Genomic DNA, 18,753 nt, shown 5'->3' on the forward strand with positions numbered 1-18,753 from the left:
GAGCTATGGTCAGCTCCATTTACAAGTGTGTGTGTGTGTGTGTGTGCGTGTGTGTGCGTGCGTGTGTGCGTGGGTTGAGGTGCATGCATGTTGAGTGTGTGTTTGCATGCGTGCACGGTGTGTGTCTGTGCTCCCTAGTTTGAAGCCTCAAGGCCAGACTCCTCTGATTTAGATACTGGCTCGTGTCTGATTGAAACCTGACCACTATTTATGTTCCGGTAACTGGAGGCAGTGCTGTGCCAGTAGTGCTGTGCTAGTGACATGTTCAGCTGTCCATCAGCACAGGTGACCTCCTCTGTGGATCAGATAGGGACTGATCAAGGGTTTTAGGCGTCATGGTTACCGAGCCATCCATCACACTCTGTGGAGGCGCTGGGGGCAATCGGAAAGGTCTGGAAGGTTCTGATATTTACTGTAGGATTAAATATAACAGGACGAGCACTCATTGTCCTTTATTCCCTATTTCCCTCTCTCTTCACCCCCTCCCCTCTCACTCTTTCTGTCTTTCCTCTCTTGTTCATGTCTTTTTCTTTATTCTAGAGTTATGCTAAGAACGTCAACAGTCATTCTAGTGCTCCAGAATGACTCATTTTTGACTGCGGTACACACGCACACACACACGCCCTACACGCATACACACTCACTAATACACACACACACACACACTACACACTTCCAGTTCCAAGGACTCACGCTGCAGATTAAAACACTAATGACATTTGAAACAGCTGGTTTGAAAGATGAACTTTTCCATTAAAATATTGAAAGTACGTGAAGGTCTTTAATCCACCCAACACTCCCATCCCATACTTGCCATTAGAATACTAATCACCAGCCATCTTTCTTCCTCCATGCTTGACTGTGGAGTTGTTCTTAGTGTGTTGAAGCATGCACACACACACACACACACACACACACACACACTGTAGGACAGGTCCTCAGACTGTACCAACTTGAGGGAAGAAGCTACTCACTGATCAAAGAGCGTTTAGTGTCTGAAGGTAAGCTGGCAGGGACTAGTGTCATTAAGAGATGAAACACAAACACATAGGAAGTCGTTTGCTAGGTGTTCTGGTAGAGGTGAAATGTCCAGCAGAGACCCCCCCCCCCCCCCTCCGTATGATCACTCTAGAAAGTGCTGCCATCATCTTGTCACCCATTCAGCCAGCCAGCCGTTTGCCAGCCGACCAGTCGTCCATCCGGCCAGCCATCCATGTAGCCAGCCAGCTAGCATGGAGGGGGAAGAGGTCTGTTCAGGCTGGCTGACCCTAAGACTCAGGCTCCATAGCATCCCATTGGTTAGTGGCACAGTGTTCCCCCTCTCGTCCTAAATGAGGCTCAGGGAGGCTCCTTCGACTCCCTGCTCTGTACATGGAGATCTGAGCTCTACAGCGCTCGGCTGGTTCATGAGCTGCATGACTGCCCCTGCCGCTCCACCCTAGTTTAACACCTCAATGTTTGTCTTCCTGGCTGTCACCATGGAGACACCGACATTAATCACCTTAAGAGGCTGTTTAGTTTGTGTCACTAGAAGTGTGTGTGTGTGTGTGTGTGTGTATGTGTCTGTGTGTTATATGTGTGTGTGTGGGGGGAGGGTGATGGAATGTGCAGGGCTTGGTCTAGCCAAGCCTTGTGTGGGTGGGTGTGTTTGTGTATGTGTGTGTGGTAGAGTGTTCAGAAAGTGTTTACCTCTCACATAGATGTGCAGTGCTTTAAATGCCAACCATGATGACTCACAAACACACTCGCTTGCCTAATCGGTGCTGGTCAGATGCAGATGGAGGCAGACTATCCTGTTAGACCTCAGCATCGTCTCATCACACTGAACATTAACATTAAACTCCAATTACGCAGATACTGCTGCTCTGTGTGTGTGTTAGTGTGTGTGGGTGTGTGTGTGTGTGTGTGTGTGGGTGTGTGTGTGTGGGTGTGGGTGGGTGTGGGGGTGTATCTCCAGCAGCCCCAAGCCCAGCTGAGACACCCTGTGCTTCAGTGCGCCTGCCAGGTACTCAGGAACATCTTAATAGGAACCGTAAAACTCTGTCCCTGTTTCCGCTGGGGATGCTATCCCTGGGACACAGCGTCCTAACACAGCACCATATGGCTGCTTTTATGAGGCTCATGGGGATATGAAGAGACTGGAGGTGTAACTGTGTGTGTGTGTGTGTGTTATAGAATGTGTGTGTTTGCATGTGCTAGATTCATTAGTGCCTGCAGGAGAGGATATCACAGCAGAGCCTGTTCAGTAGCAGCAGTTAAAGTGTTTATTACTCAATAACACAGGCAGACTCACACGCAGACGCACAGTCTCTCTGAGGGGCAGTACAGGTGTGTTGAACAGAGCAGTTATCGGAATAAACACCAGTGATGTCTCTATCCTGTACAACGGGAGGGAGGGAGGGAGGGAGGGAGGGAGGGAGGGAGGGAGGGAGGGAGGGAGGGAGGGAGGGAGGGAGGGAGGGAGGGAGGGAGGGAGGGAGGGAGGGAGGGAGGGAGGGAGGGAGGGAGGGAGGGAGGGAGGGAGGGATTAGGGGGTTAACTGTGTGACGGGATGCAGCTTAGAGAGGAAAGGTAATGGGTTCTCTGTGGAGTGGAGCAGGACGTGATGAACACACAGACAGCAGGATGGATCTCTACACTCCTTTCTCGCTTTTTCTCTCTCCTTCTCTCTTTCTTTCTCCCTCTCCCCCATCTCTTTCTATCCAGCTGTCTCTAGAAAGATAGAGGGGAAGAGCGAGAGGTACACATGGAGGTGAAGAAAGAAATCAGACGTCTCTTTGCAGAATTGTATACTTTGTCATAGGGAGTAAGCAGATGAATAAAGTTATAGCCCTCAACACCTCACAGCAATGGAGTGTGTGTGTGTGTGTGTGTCCATGGAGCCTGTTTGTGTGTGTTTGGAGGCTGTTTAGTCTCTGTGTGTGTGTCAGTGTTTTGAGGCTGGTTAGTGGGCAGGATACAAATCATTTCTGATTTCTCACACAAGCCCACAGAAGCTGTGATGGCTGTCCATCACTTTCTCTTTTGAGCCTACATTGCTTCATGTTCTCTCTTTCTCCCTTTCCCTTTGTCTCTCTTTCTCCCTCCCTCTTCTCTCTGCCCCCTCCTCTCTCTGCCCCCTCTTCTCTCTGCCCCCTCCTCTCTCTGCCCCCTCTTCTCTCTGCCCCCTCCTCTCTCTGCCCCCTCTTCTCTCTGCCCCCTCCTCTCTCTGCCCCCTCATCTCTCTGCCCCCTCTTCTCTCTGCCCCCTCTTCTCTCTGCCCCCTCCTCTCTCTGCCCCTTCCAGTTAGCATGTCCGTACATATGTCTCCCACTGGGTTAGACCCGGCCTCGAAAATCCATATTTCCCACTCCGGTACAGCCTGTGGCCAATGGTAGCTGCGGTGTAGGACCCCGACTCAGCTACATCACAGCTCACGGGTGGTGGGGGAGGCGGTGGGGGAGGCGGTGGGGGAGGCGGTGGGGGAGGCGGTGGGGGAGGCGGTGGGGGAGGCGGTGGGGGAGGCGGTGGGGGAGGCGGTGGGGGGTCGGGGCATGAGAAATGTTCCTGTACACCCATTTACAGGTTTTGAAAGTGACATTATTTTTCAGCAGACCATGACAGAGTGTTTGTTCCTACCAAACATCATAGTTTGGTTTCAGTGTGCGAGTGTGTGCGAGACAGAGACAGTAAGTTCTAAGAGTAAGCACACGCACACAGAGAAGTGTGCGTTTGTGTGCGTGCGTGTGTGTGTGCGCGTCAGCCTCTGCCAGGGCCCTGTGTCTGCAGGCGGGGTGAGCGTCATGTCAGGGTGTCTCGTCTCCATGCTGATAAGCCCAATAAACCATCTGCAGTGTTAATATGCTTTGCTCCCACACAGGAAGCAGCACACCAATTACGAGTCCCCCCTCAACACCAGCACATTAAGAGATACCTTATCTCCCATCTCTGAGGGAACGACTGCGACTGTGCCATTGTTCCCTCAGTCTGTAGCTCTAATGTTCTACCAGCCGTAGGGTTGAACAAAGGCCTCGTGCTTCCAGGCCTCTCTCCCTCCTGTCTGTTCAGCCCCGAGCGGGTTGCATAAGCCTGATTCCAGTGTCTGTGTATGTCTGCATAAACACCAGGCCCCTCATCCCCACCCCTACCCCCTACCCCCTACCCACTCCACGACGGCTGTTTGAGTGTTTGATGTGAGTGGAGAGATGCTTTTAAAGGTTGTGCCATCTCTGCCTGCTCTCAGGGCAGACTCTGGGAGATCTGAGGAGGGAGGATGACAGGCTAGCTTTTGTTTGGCCCTGTCATCATTACTTGGAGACTTGAGAGCTCCGAGAGGTGGTTCAAGCTTTTGTTCTGGCTCCTAGCGGACCACAGGAGGCAAGGCCGCATCAAAGCGGGCAACATCACTCGACCTGTCACTCTGCACAGCCGTACATGCCTGACCGGTGTACCACAGTGCTATTATGCTAACTCCTGTCAGCACACTATGGTGTAGATGCCTGACGTGCTAACGTGCTAATATGCTCATTCCTGTCAACACTGACCTGTGTGCTAACAGGTGGCTTGGTCTCATAATAATATAATAATTACACTACTTCACCTACTCTAATTAGTCATCTATCTAGATCTAGTACATCCTCTACTGTCCTGCTTAGTCACAATAGTCTCAGTGTCTCAGTTTGAATTCAATTTATTTGGTTGAATTAAAACTGTTGCTATGGCAATAATAAGGAAAAATTACTGTCTTGTGCCATAAAAGCCCTTTGAATTTGAGAGAAAGACTTCCCTCCATCCTCTCTTCCTTCTCTCCAGCATTGTTCCTCTCTTCCTCAGGGCCAGCCATGGCCTTTCTTCCTCCCCCTCTCTCTCCCTCTTCTCCTCCCTCTCTCTTTGCTCTCTCTTCCAGATTTAATCCAGTTCTGTCCGTTTTTATCTGGTTCTCTCCGGTTCTTTCTGGTTTCTTTCATTTTCTTCTTCCCGCTCTGTCTGGTTCTATGGGGTTCTGTCTTATCCACACCGAGTTTAGGCTTCATCAGTTCTGGCAGGAGCTCTCTGGTGCGCTCACGGTCTTTGTCTATTACCCCTCCCCCCTGTCTCTCTTTCTCCTTCTCTCTATCGCTCTCTCTCTCCCTTTTTTGTCTCTGACCGGTGGTTAGTAATGGAAGTAAATGGAAGTGAGGAAGGTTGGAAGAGCAGGCCAGACACGGTGCCACTGAGGAGGACTGCTGGAACCGAATACATGTGGAGGAGAGGAAGAGGGAGCAGGCAGGAGTCAGGGTGTATGTCAGAGAAGGGGAGGGGGGTGGGGCGGGTAGACCGAAGGGAAGAGGAAGAGAGGGATGGCATTCCCTCTGTGAGCCGGTTCCACCCTGAAGGATTCTCTCTAACACACCATGCCGGCTTTCTTCTCCTCTTGCTTGTTTTCCTCCGTCACCCTCATCCCTCACTCCCCCGGGGAAGGAGGAAGCAGAAAAACAAATGTCTGGGCATTCAAAGAAAGGATAGTGTTTCTGGCTTCTCAAATTCACAGACTGTCTTCCCTCCTACCCCATCATTTCCCCTCCTTTCCTCTCCTCTCTTCTCCTCTCCTCTCTTCTCCTCTCATCTTTTCCTTTAGTCTAAGTTCGAAGCGGGATCTCTTTTTTCTCTTCAGACTACAGAGCATTATTGACCAAAGCCCTAAAACCCTATTTGATGCATGGGCAATGTGTGTGTGTGTGTATCAGTTTGCTTCTGTGGTCTTTCTCTTTTAGATTAAAAAATATATATACTATATACATGTGTATATATATATATATATATATATATATATATATATATATATATATACTTTTTCTCACCCTGTCTCTTTCTACATTTCTGCCCCTCTCTGTCCTTCTCTCTGATGCTTGGTAATGAGTAGCTGCAGGAAGGTTAGAGGACAGATGAGAAGCAGGAGGAGATGTCTGTCACTGCCAGAGCCAGGCTGCCACTTCGGAGATAAACCCCCACAAATGAGTCCAGTAATTGCCTTCAAGTGCCCTTTCACTTTCCTCTGTCTACTTGGGACACCACACACACAGACACATGCACACATGCATGCATGCACATATGCACACACATACACACACACACACACACACACACACATTAGTGGTGTTAGGGTTTAAAGGAGTGGAGGTTGGAGAGTTGTATAATGGAGCTTTACTAATGGATGTTTTAAGAAAGAACTCCAGTCATTCCAGGACAGAGGTAGCCCCTGCTGGTTGCACTGGGAGACCCCACTTACACACTCAGGTGTCTCTGCTAACCGTCCAGGATTTGGAGATGTGTGGAATGGGGGAGGGAACAGGGGAGGGGGAGAAGAGTTGGGGGAATGGACTGGATAGACTTTTCCAGGAGGTGCCAGGTCCTGTCAGAGCCTCTCCCCCCAGATGGGGCTGTGATCTGGGCTAGCTCTCCTGGGTCTCCCCCTGGTCAACCTTGCCTACAACCAACATTCATCTTAGTTAGTGGCTGTCCAGCTCCCCCTCTCCCTCCCTCCTCTATTGTCTCTCTCCCATCCCCTCGCCCCTCTCTCTCTCCCTTACCCCTCCCTCTCTCTCTCCCCTTCTCTCAATCCGCCTCTCCCCCCTTCCCTCTTCTCTTCCTCTTCTGTCTTCTGCTGCCTAACATCCCACCCCCCCATCTTACACCACAGTCCAATACTCTAGAGTTGTTATCTAGCGGCTGGTTGGTTGTCCGTCTGACAGAACGGTTGGCACAGAGCACACATTCTAAGCACCCACACACACACAAACCTTCCCTTTCCCCTGTAGGTCTGAACGTCTTTGTGGAGGGCAAATCAAGTGGGCCCCTTTTTCCACGGGCTTCAAATGAATCAACTAGTCATTTTTAGTTGTCTCGCCTCCCCCCATCCCCCTGAATACAGGGTCAGATGCTCCCCTTCCAACCCCCCCTCCTCCTCCACCCTCTCTTCCTGCCTGTCTGTCTCCTCTCTCTCTCTCGCTCGCTCTCCCCCCCCCCCCCCACCCTCTTGCTCTGTTTCCCTCCTTCATCCTCTCTGCCTCCCTCTCCTCCCTACTCCGTCTTGTAGCTCTCCTTCCTGATGGGTCCTGGAAGTCTTAGCATCGCTATGCTACTTACAGTGTGTACGTGTGTGTGTGTGTGTGTGTGTTTGAGAGAGTGGGCTTGACAGATGTCAGGCACACACTCTCCATGTAGCCCAGCGGAGCAAAGATGGATCCTCGTCTAAATCAGCATAGTGGGAAATGAGATTATCTTCCTCAATATTAACTAATATCAAGAGACGGCAAACAGCCAGCAGCACAGTTTGTGTGTGTGTGTGTGTTTGTTTGTGTGTGCATTTGATTGGTTATTAAACCTTGTTGACAGTTTGTTTGATGACTGTGGACAGTTTATCTATTGTCTTTCCCTCCCTCTCGCTAAAACACAAAAACATACGTGCATCTCCACTCTTTATCCAGTGTGTAGCTTTATTAACGGCATTTATCTCAGATGTGACATTGTCTTCTTAACCCAGACTGTCCACATAGGTTGCCATGGCGACCAGCAGAGTGAACCCATGAAAGTGTCATTGAACAAGAAGAAGACCTGTGCAGGACACACACACACAACAGTGTTGTTTTACTCAGGTAGTTGACTTGTATGTTTGTATAGAGACCTCGGGTCATTCTATAGAGGCAATTCTATAGAGGCAATAAAACAAATCCTCTCAAGGCTGCTAGGATGTTCTGTAACGCTCGTGGGTCTGTCTGACTGACTGTGTGTGTTTGTATTTACGTGTGTTCCCGAGCAGGTCTGACGGATGATAGAGATTAGGGGATAGATGGAAGGAGGAAGAGAGATAGAGGGAGGAATGGACAGAGGGGTAAGGAAAGGTGAAAGAGAGGGATAGTGGGAGGAATGGAAGCGATATGATGGGATTGAGGTAGAAAGAGAGGTAGATGGACAAAGGCAGAGAAGCGTTTAAAATCCAAGTGCATGGGACCTTCCTTTTATCTGATTGGCTTCTTATCAGCCTGCAGCAGACACACACACACACACAAACACACAGGGAGCTGCCTCCTCCACCAAGGAGTGAAAATAAAACAGATCGTATTGTTTTCCTGACACCTCTTTCTCTCTCTCACTCTCTCTCTCTCGCTCTCTCTCTCTCTCTCTCGCTCTCTCTCGCTCTGCAGGTGTTTCGTAGGAAGGCTGTGGAGCTTGGAGAGAAGCTGCTTCCGGCCTTCAGGACTCCCACAGGAATCCCCTGGGCTCTGCTCAACCTCAAGACGTCAGTGACACCTCATGTGGTCTCGCTCCTCTCCTCCTCGCCCGTCTCTCCTTACCTCTCCTCATCTCTTACCTCCCCCCCCGTCTTTTCTCTTCACCTCCCCTCCCCTCTCCTCCTCCTCACCTTGACTCTTCTGCTTTTATCCACTCCTCCTCCTCCCCCTCCCTTTTCCTCCCCTCTCCCTATCCCTTCTCCTCCCCTCTCCCTCTCCCTTCTCCTCCCCTCTCCCTCTCCCTTTTCCTCCCCTCTCCCCCTCCCTTTTCCTCCCCTCTCTCCCTCCCTTCTGCTCACCTATCTTCCCCATGTCTCCTTCCCTATCTTCTCTTCTCATGTTAGGTCAGCTCTAGTGTGATTTGACAGCAACTTGTTGATCCATAAAAGACAGTCTCGTCTAGAATACTGTCTGGCACTGTATCTGAGTGGTTGTGTTTGTATTTGTATCCCAGGGCCAACCTCTACGAGTGTGTGTGTCCAGGCCTGACCTCTATGTTTGTGTGTGTGTACGTACGTGTGTGTGTGTGTGTGCGTGCATGCGGGCAGAGCAGTACCCTGGAGAGTGAGAGTGTGGTCCAGCTTACAGATTCAGAGTGACAAGTAGTCTTGGACTGACCCTGAACTTCTTGTTCAAGCACGCACACACACACACACACACACACACACACCCATAGAGGTCAGTTCTACAAAAAGACACACATAGAAAATCCCCCATGGTTATCAGTGGCCAGCCAAGCAACCTGAACAGAGAGATTACTGTAAAATAGAGGGGGGGATCGAAAGACAGACAGATCAATCAACCTCTCTTTCTCTGTGTCTTTATTCCTCTTTCACTCCCACTTCTTCCTTCTCCCCCTCCTCACCATGAAGCATGGAAAGGCCTCTTCCTCCTCCCTCCTCATCCTCCCTCCTCATCCTCCCAACACCACACCGACATCAGACCGATATTAATTAAAAGCCTGGTTGTCATGGAGATGGCTGTACGTGGCAGATTAATCCCTCCTGCTTATGGAGCAATGAAAACATGATTTTTCTTCAACATGCATCATTACCATGAGTTCCTCTGGGAATGCAGCTGAGAGAGAGAAAGAGAGTGTGTGTGTGTGTGTGTGTGTCTCTCTCTTCTCAAACAACTATTTGCCCCTGCAAGATATGCAACACACACACACACATTGACAGAGGTTAATGTTGTGGTGATCCCGGTGACAGCTGTGTAAGCCCTTGACCCCTGACCCTGTGTCTCTGCCACTTCTCTGACCTGGACTGAATCTGGGCCATGTCTTGTCTGACTGGCTGTCTCTACCCTTCACATAGGGAGGGAGGGCTGGCTCTTCTTTGAACATGCAGGGGGTCAAGGAAAGGAAGGAAGGAAGAAAGAAAGAAATAGGTCTAAGAGTAGGGGCTATTTTGTTATGTGCACTTTGTCCCACTTTAAATGTTCACCCACCCTCTTACCCACAGGTCCATGTAACCCATTTCCTGACAGCCAGAAGCATCTCTCTCTCTGTCTGTCTAACTCTAGTTCGCCTAGTTTAATAACTTAGACATCTGGGTTAGGGGTGGTGATTGGTGGGTGGTGGAGGGTTGGGGGGGGGGTCTGTAGGGTGAGGAGTTGGGGGTGCGAGGGACCAAGGCATTGCTTCTAACAACTGACTACTACTCTGTACTACTATACATCAGACAAATAGAAGATCTAGAGAGTGTGTTAGCTGAAGGAGGAGAACATGTCCAAGAGGTAGGAAGAGGAGCAGCATTGATCTCCTCTGAATGCAGTGCTGTAACCTTGACCCAGATCAGACCAGCAGATCTGAGACACCCTGAGGACCATGCTCCAATTATACTCTCTCTCTCTTTAGCGCTCTCTCTCTCTTTCGGTCTCTTTCTCTCTCCATTTTTTTTCTTCAGCCATGACTATATATTCCTATGGCCTGCTTTACTTTCTCTTCATCCCCTCATGTACTTCCTCCTCTTCCACCCTCTCCACCACTCCATCTCTTGCCCGCACCTCCTCTTCCTTGCACTCCTCTCCCCCCCTACCCCTCCCCTAGTGTCCAGACCAGCCTCCCGCCTCCTCTCTCAGATCGGTCCCAAAACATATCGATCGGTGAACAATGCAGGATTCAATGTCATTTTGGACCACAGCACTTCCTGTGTGAGTGTCATGATGAAAGCTTTATTGTCCCCTGAGGGGCTCCGTAGCGGCTCTCGCGGAGCAGCAGACAGGACAGGGCAGATGATGACGATATCGATGAGTGCTGAAAGCAGGTTTGAACACAGATCGTTAGTTATCAGTAGCGCACGGTTTGGCTCACATGACCAGCTGCATGTCGATCAGTTGGAACCTGAGAAGGGAGAGAGAAACATGATTTGATGTGATGTTGTATTGATTCCTGGAGGTGTCTGCCTTGCCTGTGGTCCCTGTGTGCTTCTGTTCCCCCGGTCACACTCTGTTGAGGGTCTGTTTTGTCTATCTCTCGCTCTCTTTCTCTCACACACACATAAACAAACACACAAACAGTACAGTACTATAAATCAAACAGATTGAACATCAGAGGAATAGGAGTATTTAATTAGAGTTTGCAAAATACATAGATGTTGTCCTCTAAAAAGCTTAAACTTCATGAAATCCCCATCAAAGAGACTAAACTACAAAATAGTGGTTCTACAAGGAATGTATTACTTCATCTGAAAAGGAAAACACTTTTTAATTCTGCTTGAAGAAACTTGTAATAAGTGTCTTTGTTTTTCTTCTTGAAGTAACTTCAAAGCATAATCATTGAGAGTCTGAACCGTTTAAGTGAGTATCCTTTTAAATGCAGGAATAATGATTAATATTCTCACATATGAAATGGTATCTATATAGGGGTGTTTCTTCTTTGTTGTAGTGAAAGTTTTGCTGATTTAGTAGTCAACAGCTTGAGAGACAGGGAGTGTATGTGTGTGTGTGTGTGACCTGTGGGAGTGAAGCTCACCACAGCTCTTTACCAGGTCTCCAAGCTCATCTCTCAGAGCCCTGGCCTTTCTCCTCCTCTCAACCTCCCTAACTCTTCTCATCCTCTCCTCATCCTCTCCTCATCCCCCTACTTTCCTCATCCTCTCCTCATCCCCCTCCTCATCCTTTCCTCATGCCCCTCCTCTCCTCATCCCCCTCCTTTCCTCATCCTCTCCTTATCCTTTCCTCATCCCCCTCCTCTCCTTATCCTCTCCTTATCCTTTCCCCATCCCCCTCCTCTTCTCATCCTATCCTCATCCCTTCCTCTTCCCCTTCCTCTCTTCATCCTCTCCTCATTCCCCTCCTCTCCTCATCATCTCCTCATACTCTCTTCATCCCCCTCTCCTCTCCTTGCTCCTCTCCCCAGAACCTCTTCTTTTCTCCCCCTCCCCCCCTCTAAAAGTGTGTCATGGTGTTCCTCAGCGCTCCCCAGATTGTCTCTGGGGACAGACGGACCATGTTTGAAAAAGTTCACAGGATTTTCTCTCTCTCTGAAGTGGTGAAAAGATTAATCAAGAGTCTTTCTCCCCCCTCCTCCCCTCTTCTTCTCCCTAGAGAGGGAGACCTCTCTCCGAGGAGCCTTGTAGGAGCATGGAGGGATGAGAGGAGACTTATGGAGGGATGAATGAATGGATGGATGGATGGAGGTGTGGAATCTATAATATCCAGAACAGGTGGCTAGTGAGGCTCCGAAGAGAAAGTAGTCTCCCTCTCTTCTTCTGTCTGTCTTCTTCCCTATCCTCCTTAAGCTGTCTTTCTCTCCTTTTCTCCTCCTCTCTTCTTCTTCCCCCCCCCATTTTCACTCATCCATGACCGTGTGAATACTGCAGTGTCCCCCACCCTCTTTGTCCTTCCTCTCCTTCCTTCTTTCTCTCTTCTCTCTCCCTCAACCTGTTCTCTCTGACACCCCAGCATATTTATTCCGTAGTCCTTCCCTGGTTCTTATCTCTGGCCCGCACCCCTCCTGTCCCCCTCCGCCCCCCTTCCCACCACACACACTTCCTATCCTCGTATTAGCACCCTAAGCCAGATAAAGGATTCCCAAATCACATTCTGCCTCCTGCCCAAGCCTGACAGCAGTTTGACTTGACTTAACCTGCCCAGTTCAATTAAATGGGAAGATGGCTGGGGCAAGGAGTCTGGTCAGGGCACACACTTGTATATTTGTGAAAGTGTGTGTGTGTGTGTGTGTGTGTGTGTGTGTGTGTGTGTGTGTGTGTGTGTGTGAGAGAGAGACTCTTGTTGTTGAGCATGCAGTTGTGCGTTTGTGTGTGTGTGTGTGTGTGTTTGCAAGAGAAAAACGAGAGAAAGAAAGAGAGAGAAGATTAGAGGAGAAGGACACGGAAAAAGGAAATAACTTAAACACCAGAACACACGTTCCAGCTAGTGCCAGGCATCACCGTAAGCACCGCAAACTCATTTGGTCTATTGCCCCGCCCCTCAACAAACACAAACTCTTGCGAAAACGGTTCTGGCCTCAACCTTAGCCCCAGACAAATTGATTCATTCTATCTTTCTGACTGGATGAAGCTAGAAGCACACACACACCTCTAGAGATGCTGCTGTGTGGGAAAGTGAACTACACAGATGAACTCCATCAGAAGCAGCATCTACCAGTGGTAGGCAAATCTAATAGAATGCTGCTTAATATAATGAAACGTTAGCAAATGTGGTCCCATCGTTGACTATCACCCACAAGGCACCAGGGGTCTAAGCTTTAGACGTTATTCACTGTTTTACGTAATTGGCCAATTTTCAGTCGGTGAGTGAACGGCGTTTACCGGAGCTCCATGACAGCGCTGAGCGACACTGTGCTCCCTATAGAAGCTCACTCTGCTGCCGTGTGATGGCTGATTGTCATGCAAATGATGATCTCTCCCTCCAGGGGATAGAGATCCTAATGTCATCACAATACACTGCTGCGACTTTAATCTCCAGCTATTATTCCTACCAGAGGGGAGTGTCTGTGTAGGTGTGTGTGTGTGTGGGTATGTTGGTTGGGGTGGGTGTGTGTGTTTTTGTTTTGTGTGTGTGTGTTATTTAATAGAGAATTACGGGATTGAACACGGTGTGACTCTAGTTCCAAGAAACCAAGTTATCATACTCATCTCTGTACTCAAGAGCCTAAGCACCCACCTCCCACAACTCTCAAGATGGATGATAACACGAAGCAAATGTTGAGAAAATAGAAACAGTTGTGAGGACGATGAGGGCGAAGGATCCATCGATGCCATGACAACCGTGCCCCGTCTCTGCTCGTCGCCCCCGCCGACATGCGTGTGGGGAGCATGGCACACGCGAGTCGAGTCGGCTGGGAGGCCGCCAGGACACGGGGCGTGTGCGTGTTTGATGGCGTGTGGGAGGACACCAGTGGTGACTGTGGCCTGTGTGGGTCACTGTTCCTGAGAACTGGAAGTGGAACAGGAGAGTGTTGCTGTTGATTGCTGTCTCTCCTCTTCACTCAAGGACCTCCATCTCTCCCCTCTTTCCCTCAACCCCTCCCTCTCTTCCCTCTCTCCTTCCTTCCATCCCTCCCTCGATGCCTCCCTCCTTCCCCATCTCCCTTCATCTCTCTTACTTTCAAACTAGACTAAAGTGTATCCTTGGTATTGTCTAGCTTACAATGGGACAGTGACTCAGCAAAATAGACTTTAGTGTTGCTGACACTTTAGAGGTCAGGTGGTCTGAGAGATTCTTCAATGCGTCGTGATCATGAAGCAAATCAGTCCTGAAGCGTACCCTCAGAGACATCATTGGTAAAATAAATCTTAAAAATAAATGAAACTGGGTTCACCGGAGCTCCTGGCCAGTTCATGGCAGTTCAGTCACCATGAAGTGACGAGGACTCCGTCTCAAACACAGAACTCACAGACTTTACATTTACATGTATTCATTTGGCGGATGCTTTTATCCAAAGCGACTTCCAAGAGAGAGCTTTACAAAGTGCATAGGTCACTGATAATAACAACAAGATAGCCCCAAAGCATTGCGGATAGCCAAAACAAGAAGCACACATTGTGAACAACCCAAAAATAAGTGCCAAAGGGAAGAACCATAAGAGCATGTAGCTAAGCAAGTTACAATTAAACAACATGAATCGCTAAGTGCAAGTGTACCTGTAGAAAAGCAAGCAAAAGTAAAAAATAAGATGAACTAAAATAGAATATTTCGCAGCGAATACAACAGTTCAAATCAGTTACCACTAACCAACAAGAGCAACAAGTCAGGCAGATATGTTAGATGGAGAGGGTTAGGACCTAGGGGAAAGGTGGTGGAGGAGGGTGTTGGGACCTGAGGGAAAGATGTACGTTGAAGAGTGTTAGGACCAGGGTAAGAGATGTCCCAGTGGCTGGAGAGTGTTAGGACCAGGGTAAGAGATGTTCCAGTGGCTGGAGAGTGTTAGGACCAGGGTAAGAGATGTCCCAGTGGCTGGAGAGTGTTAGGACCAGGGTAAGAGATGTCCCAGTGGCTGGAGAGTGTTAGGACCAGGGTAAGAGATGTCCCAGTGGCTGGAGAGTGTTAGGACCAGGGTAAGAGATGTTCCAGTGGCTGGAGAGTGTTAGGACCAGGGTAAGAGATGTTCCAGTGGCTGGAGAGTGTTAGGACCAGGGTAAGAGATGTACAGCCTGCTGTAGAGAACTCACCCTGAGGGTGCCTCATGCACACACCTGGACACATTGACCCTTTTACACACCTGGACACATTGACCCTTTTACACACTTGGACACATTGACCCTTTTACACACTTGGACACATTAACCCTTTTACACACTTGGACACATTTACACACCTGAGCACAAACACACATCACAACGTGCACACACTTGAACACACTCACAAACCCACACAGGCACACTCACAAACACGCATAGACACGCACACACAAACACATAGACACACACACACACACACACACATAGGCACACACACACACATAGGCACACACACACACATAGGCACACACACATAGGCACACACACATAGGCACACACACACACATAGGCACACACACCTCTCCAGCCCCAAGGACCAGGCAGCCATGATTTAAAGAATGTAATTATGCCTCTAACAACATATCTATCCATCTCCTCCTCGCCTGGGGTGAGAGGGATGAAAGAGATGGAGGAAGAGGCGTAGAGAAACTAACAGTAGGCAAGAAGCCCAACGCAGGCCTTTCTCCTCCTCCCCCTCCCCTCCTCCACTCTGGCTCTCTCTCTCTCTCTTTTCCTCGCTCTCTTCAGTGGGCTTCTCTTCAATTCAGGAGGCATGATGTAATCAGCTGTGAAATCGAAAACAAATTGTTTTGGCTCATTGTGATGAGGAAGATGAGTAGAGGAGGATGCATGGGGGGAGAGAGATGGGGGGGGTAGAGGGATGAGTAGGGAAAAAAAGGAGGATTTTTCAGGAAAGGGGGTTGTTATATCAACCCAAGTCTCAAAAGAGTTACAACATCTATGAAGAGCCTTTTCTCTAACTCTCCTCCTCATCGCCTTCCCTCTCATCCTATGCTCCTGAGGGCCATCAAGAAGCCTTTTCTGTGTGTGTGTGTGTGTGTGTGTGTGTGAGAGAGAGAGAGAGAGAGAGAGAGGGGGAGTGATGACACTGGTGGTAAGAAGCTCATGAATACACATTGCCGAAGACTCACAAACACACACGCTCACACACCTCCTGCCTGAAGGTCTGTTATGGTAAAAAAAGGGGGGTTTTGTGTGTCCGTATGTGTTAGTTTATGTGTGTTTTTGTGTGGAAGTATGTGGAAGTGTGTGTTGGCATACCATGTGTCAATGACAACCATGAACCTGGCATATAAGAAAGGTCACCCTAGCAACCAGCTGTTTATCTTCCTATCAGCCCCTATAATGAGTCAAGGCCATGCACACACACACACACACACACACACAGAGAGAGACAGTTAGCTGTTAATGGTTAGAGATTAGTTGTACAAAAGACGATCGAAGAAAAGATAATGACGGTGTTTGTTTTCCTGTCTGTCCTCCCATCTCCCCCCGGCCTACTGCCTCCCCCCCCCCCCCCCAGTGGTATAGGGAGGAACTGGCCGTGGGCGTCCGGAGGCAGCAGTATTCTGGCAGAGTATGGGACCCTGCACCTGGAGTTCATGCACCTCAGCAAGCTGTCTGGCAACCCTGAGTTTGCCCAGAAGGTGAGTGGGGCTGTGTGTGTGTGTGTGCCGGGGGGAGAGGAGGGGGTGATCATTACAGGTGTCATGAACATGTAGTCCTCTCTCTGTGGTAAATTGTTACCAGGCAGAGCCAAGTGATCATGATCACTCGCTCATTGTTGAACCTTGTCATTTAGGAACTGGTTGCATTGCGTGTGTGTGTGCGCGTGAGCCTTTCAGTCTTGCTCCCTCCCCGTCTGTTTTATCTCTCTTTCCATCTCTCTGTCCTTCCCTCCTCCTCCAGCCATCTCATCTGCAGTCCATTTAAGTGGAACTGAGCACTTTCGGGCTCCTCCTTCCCCTCTTCCTCCACCTCCTCCTCCTCCCTCCTGCTTCAGTCTTCTGAATGTACAGTAGTGTGTGGGTGAAGGAAAATTATGTCTCTGTCAGGCTGCTGACAAATTCCTCTCTCTATTTCTCACTCTCACGCACTCTCTCTTCCTTTCTCTGTCTCCTGTCTCTCACTCTCTCCAGGTGATGAACATCAGGAAGGTTCTGAACCGTCTGGACAAGCCCCAGGGCCTGTACCCCAACTACCTAAACCCCAACAGTGGCCAGTGGGGCCAGCGTAAGTCCTGACTCACCCCTCCCCCTCACCCCTGTATCCCTCTCCTTCCTCCCCCCTACTCACCCCTCTTCCCTCTCGTCACCCCGCCTCTGTGCCTCCCCATGTCTGTCTGCCTGCCTGCCTGCCTGCCTGCCTGTCTGTAACGTGTAATTATGAAGCCATTAGCAGCAGGGGACACTCTCCTGTGCTCAGCCGAACATGGCCCTGCTCTCACACTCACCATGTATTATGGAGGGAGGGAGGGAGGGAGGGAGGGAGGGAGGGAGGGAGGGAGGGAGGGAGGGAGGGAGGGAGGGAGGGAGGGAGGGAGGGAGGGAGGGAGGGAGGGAGGGAGGGAGGGAGGGAGGGAGGGAGGGAGGGAGGGAGGGAGGGAGGGAGGGAGGGAGGGAGGGAGGGAGGGAGGGAGGGAGGGAGGGAGGGAGGGAGGGAGGGATCAGGTCAGTCGAGTCTAGTGAGAGTTTGATCACGTGTGTGTGTGTGTGCGTGTGTCAGTAGACAGCAGCTCCAATGGTATCCCTCTTCAATTTGTATGCAAGTCTCCACTCTGCTAAGAGGTCAAACATATGCACAAACACTTCCCTCTGTACTAGAGACATACGCACACTGAATGCGCAGCCTGCGGTCATTTATTATTATCAGACCTGGTTGTTGGTGTTTGTTTAGGTATTCCGTATGATCTGTGCCCGTATAGAACAAACGCACACTCACAAACTTACACAACACACACACCACTCTGTTGATGACCCCAGGTCATGGCTGACTGTGCACAATGACACAGCACTCTGAGGAGCTATTTGTTCCCTCTCTGGGATAACACTGTGTGTGTGTGTGTGTGTGTGTGTTCACTCAGTACCCCTGTGAAGAAGACAGGAACACAAATGCACACTTCCTTCTTGTCCCCCAGGACTACTCTGAATGTCACTTCCTCTGTCAAGCTGCCAATCACACGGCCTATAGACATAACGGACATCTCTCCCATCCAGTCAGACTGAAAGGTTGGCAGGCTGATGTGTCTAGGTTAATGTCGTTGACTCCCAGAGGAGACCTGAGTCACACACAAACACACACTAACACAATAACTGTAATGTTTTACAGTTTTGGCAATCAGGCAAGACCCTGAGCAGGTCCCCCTTCTGTGACCCCACCCTGAGCTCCTCTCTCTCTCTCTCTCTCTCTCTCTCTCTCTCTCTCTCTCTCTCTCTCTCTCTCTCTCTCTCTCTCTCTCTCTCTCTCTCTCTCTCTCTCTCTCTCTCTCTCTCTCTCTCTCTCTCTCTCTCTCTCTCTCTCTCTCTCTCTCTCTCTCTCTCTCTCTCACACACACACACATCGTCTCTCTTTTTCTCATACAGTCTCTCTATCTATGAAAGTTCATGTTGCCAATAAAACATAATAGCAATTACGTAATTAAGTCATTATAAACCTAACAAACACGATCTTACACAAACACTCTGAAACACTGTGCACACACAGGCGCACACACACCTGGAGGAGGTGGAACTTTAGAACCAACCTGATGTCTAGTGTGTAGCAGTGTGGGTCTACTGTATAAGCATGTCTACTGTATAAGCATGTCTGGTACTGAGTGTTTGTGCATATGGGTGCATCAGTGTGTGTGTCTGAACAGCAGTCTGAGTATGCAGGCTGACACCTGGATCAATAGGTCACATGTCAATACTTAATGTCACTGTTTTACGCTCTGTCTCTCTTCCACCCACCCACCGTCCCTCCCTCCCCCCTCCCTCCCCCCCTCCATCCTTCCCTCC

General features: G+C 49.7%; 1 protein-coding gene across 1 annotated transcript in view; it reads left to right on the forward strand.

Annotated features, from left to right (window-relative positions):
• man1a1 (mannosidase, alpha, class 1A, member 1) overlaps positions 1–18,753 on the forward strand; it is a 56,053-nt gene that overhangs the window by 33,921 nt on the left and 3,379 nt on the right. The window contains exons 5-7 of the mRNA XM_084700057.1: positions 8,163–8,257; positions 16,281–16,404; positions 16,897–16,990. Of these exons, the coding sequence (XP_084556183.1) occupies positions 8,163–8,257; positions 16,281–16,404; positions 16,897–16,990 (313 nt within the window). The remainder of the gene's footprint in view (positions 1–8,162; positions 8,258–16,280; positions 16,405–16,896; positions 16,991–18,753) is intronic.

This window comes from Hypomesus nipponensis, chromosome 6 (genome assembly GCF_054491055.1).
Source record: "Hypomesus nipponensis isolate SF chromosome 6, ASM5449105v1, whole genome shotgun sequence".
Taxonomy (NCBI): domain Eukaryota; kingdom Metazoa; phylum Chordata; class Actinopteri; order Osmeriformes; family Osmeridae; genus Hypomesus; species Hypomesus nipponensis.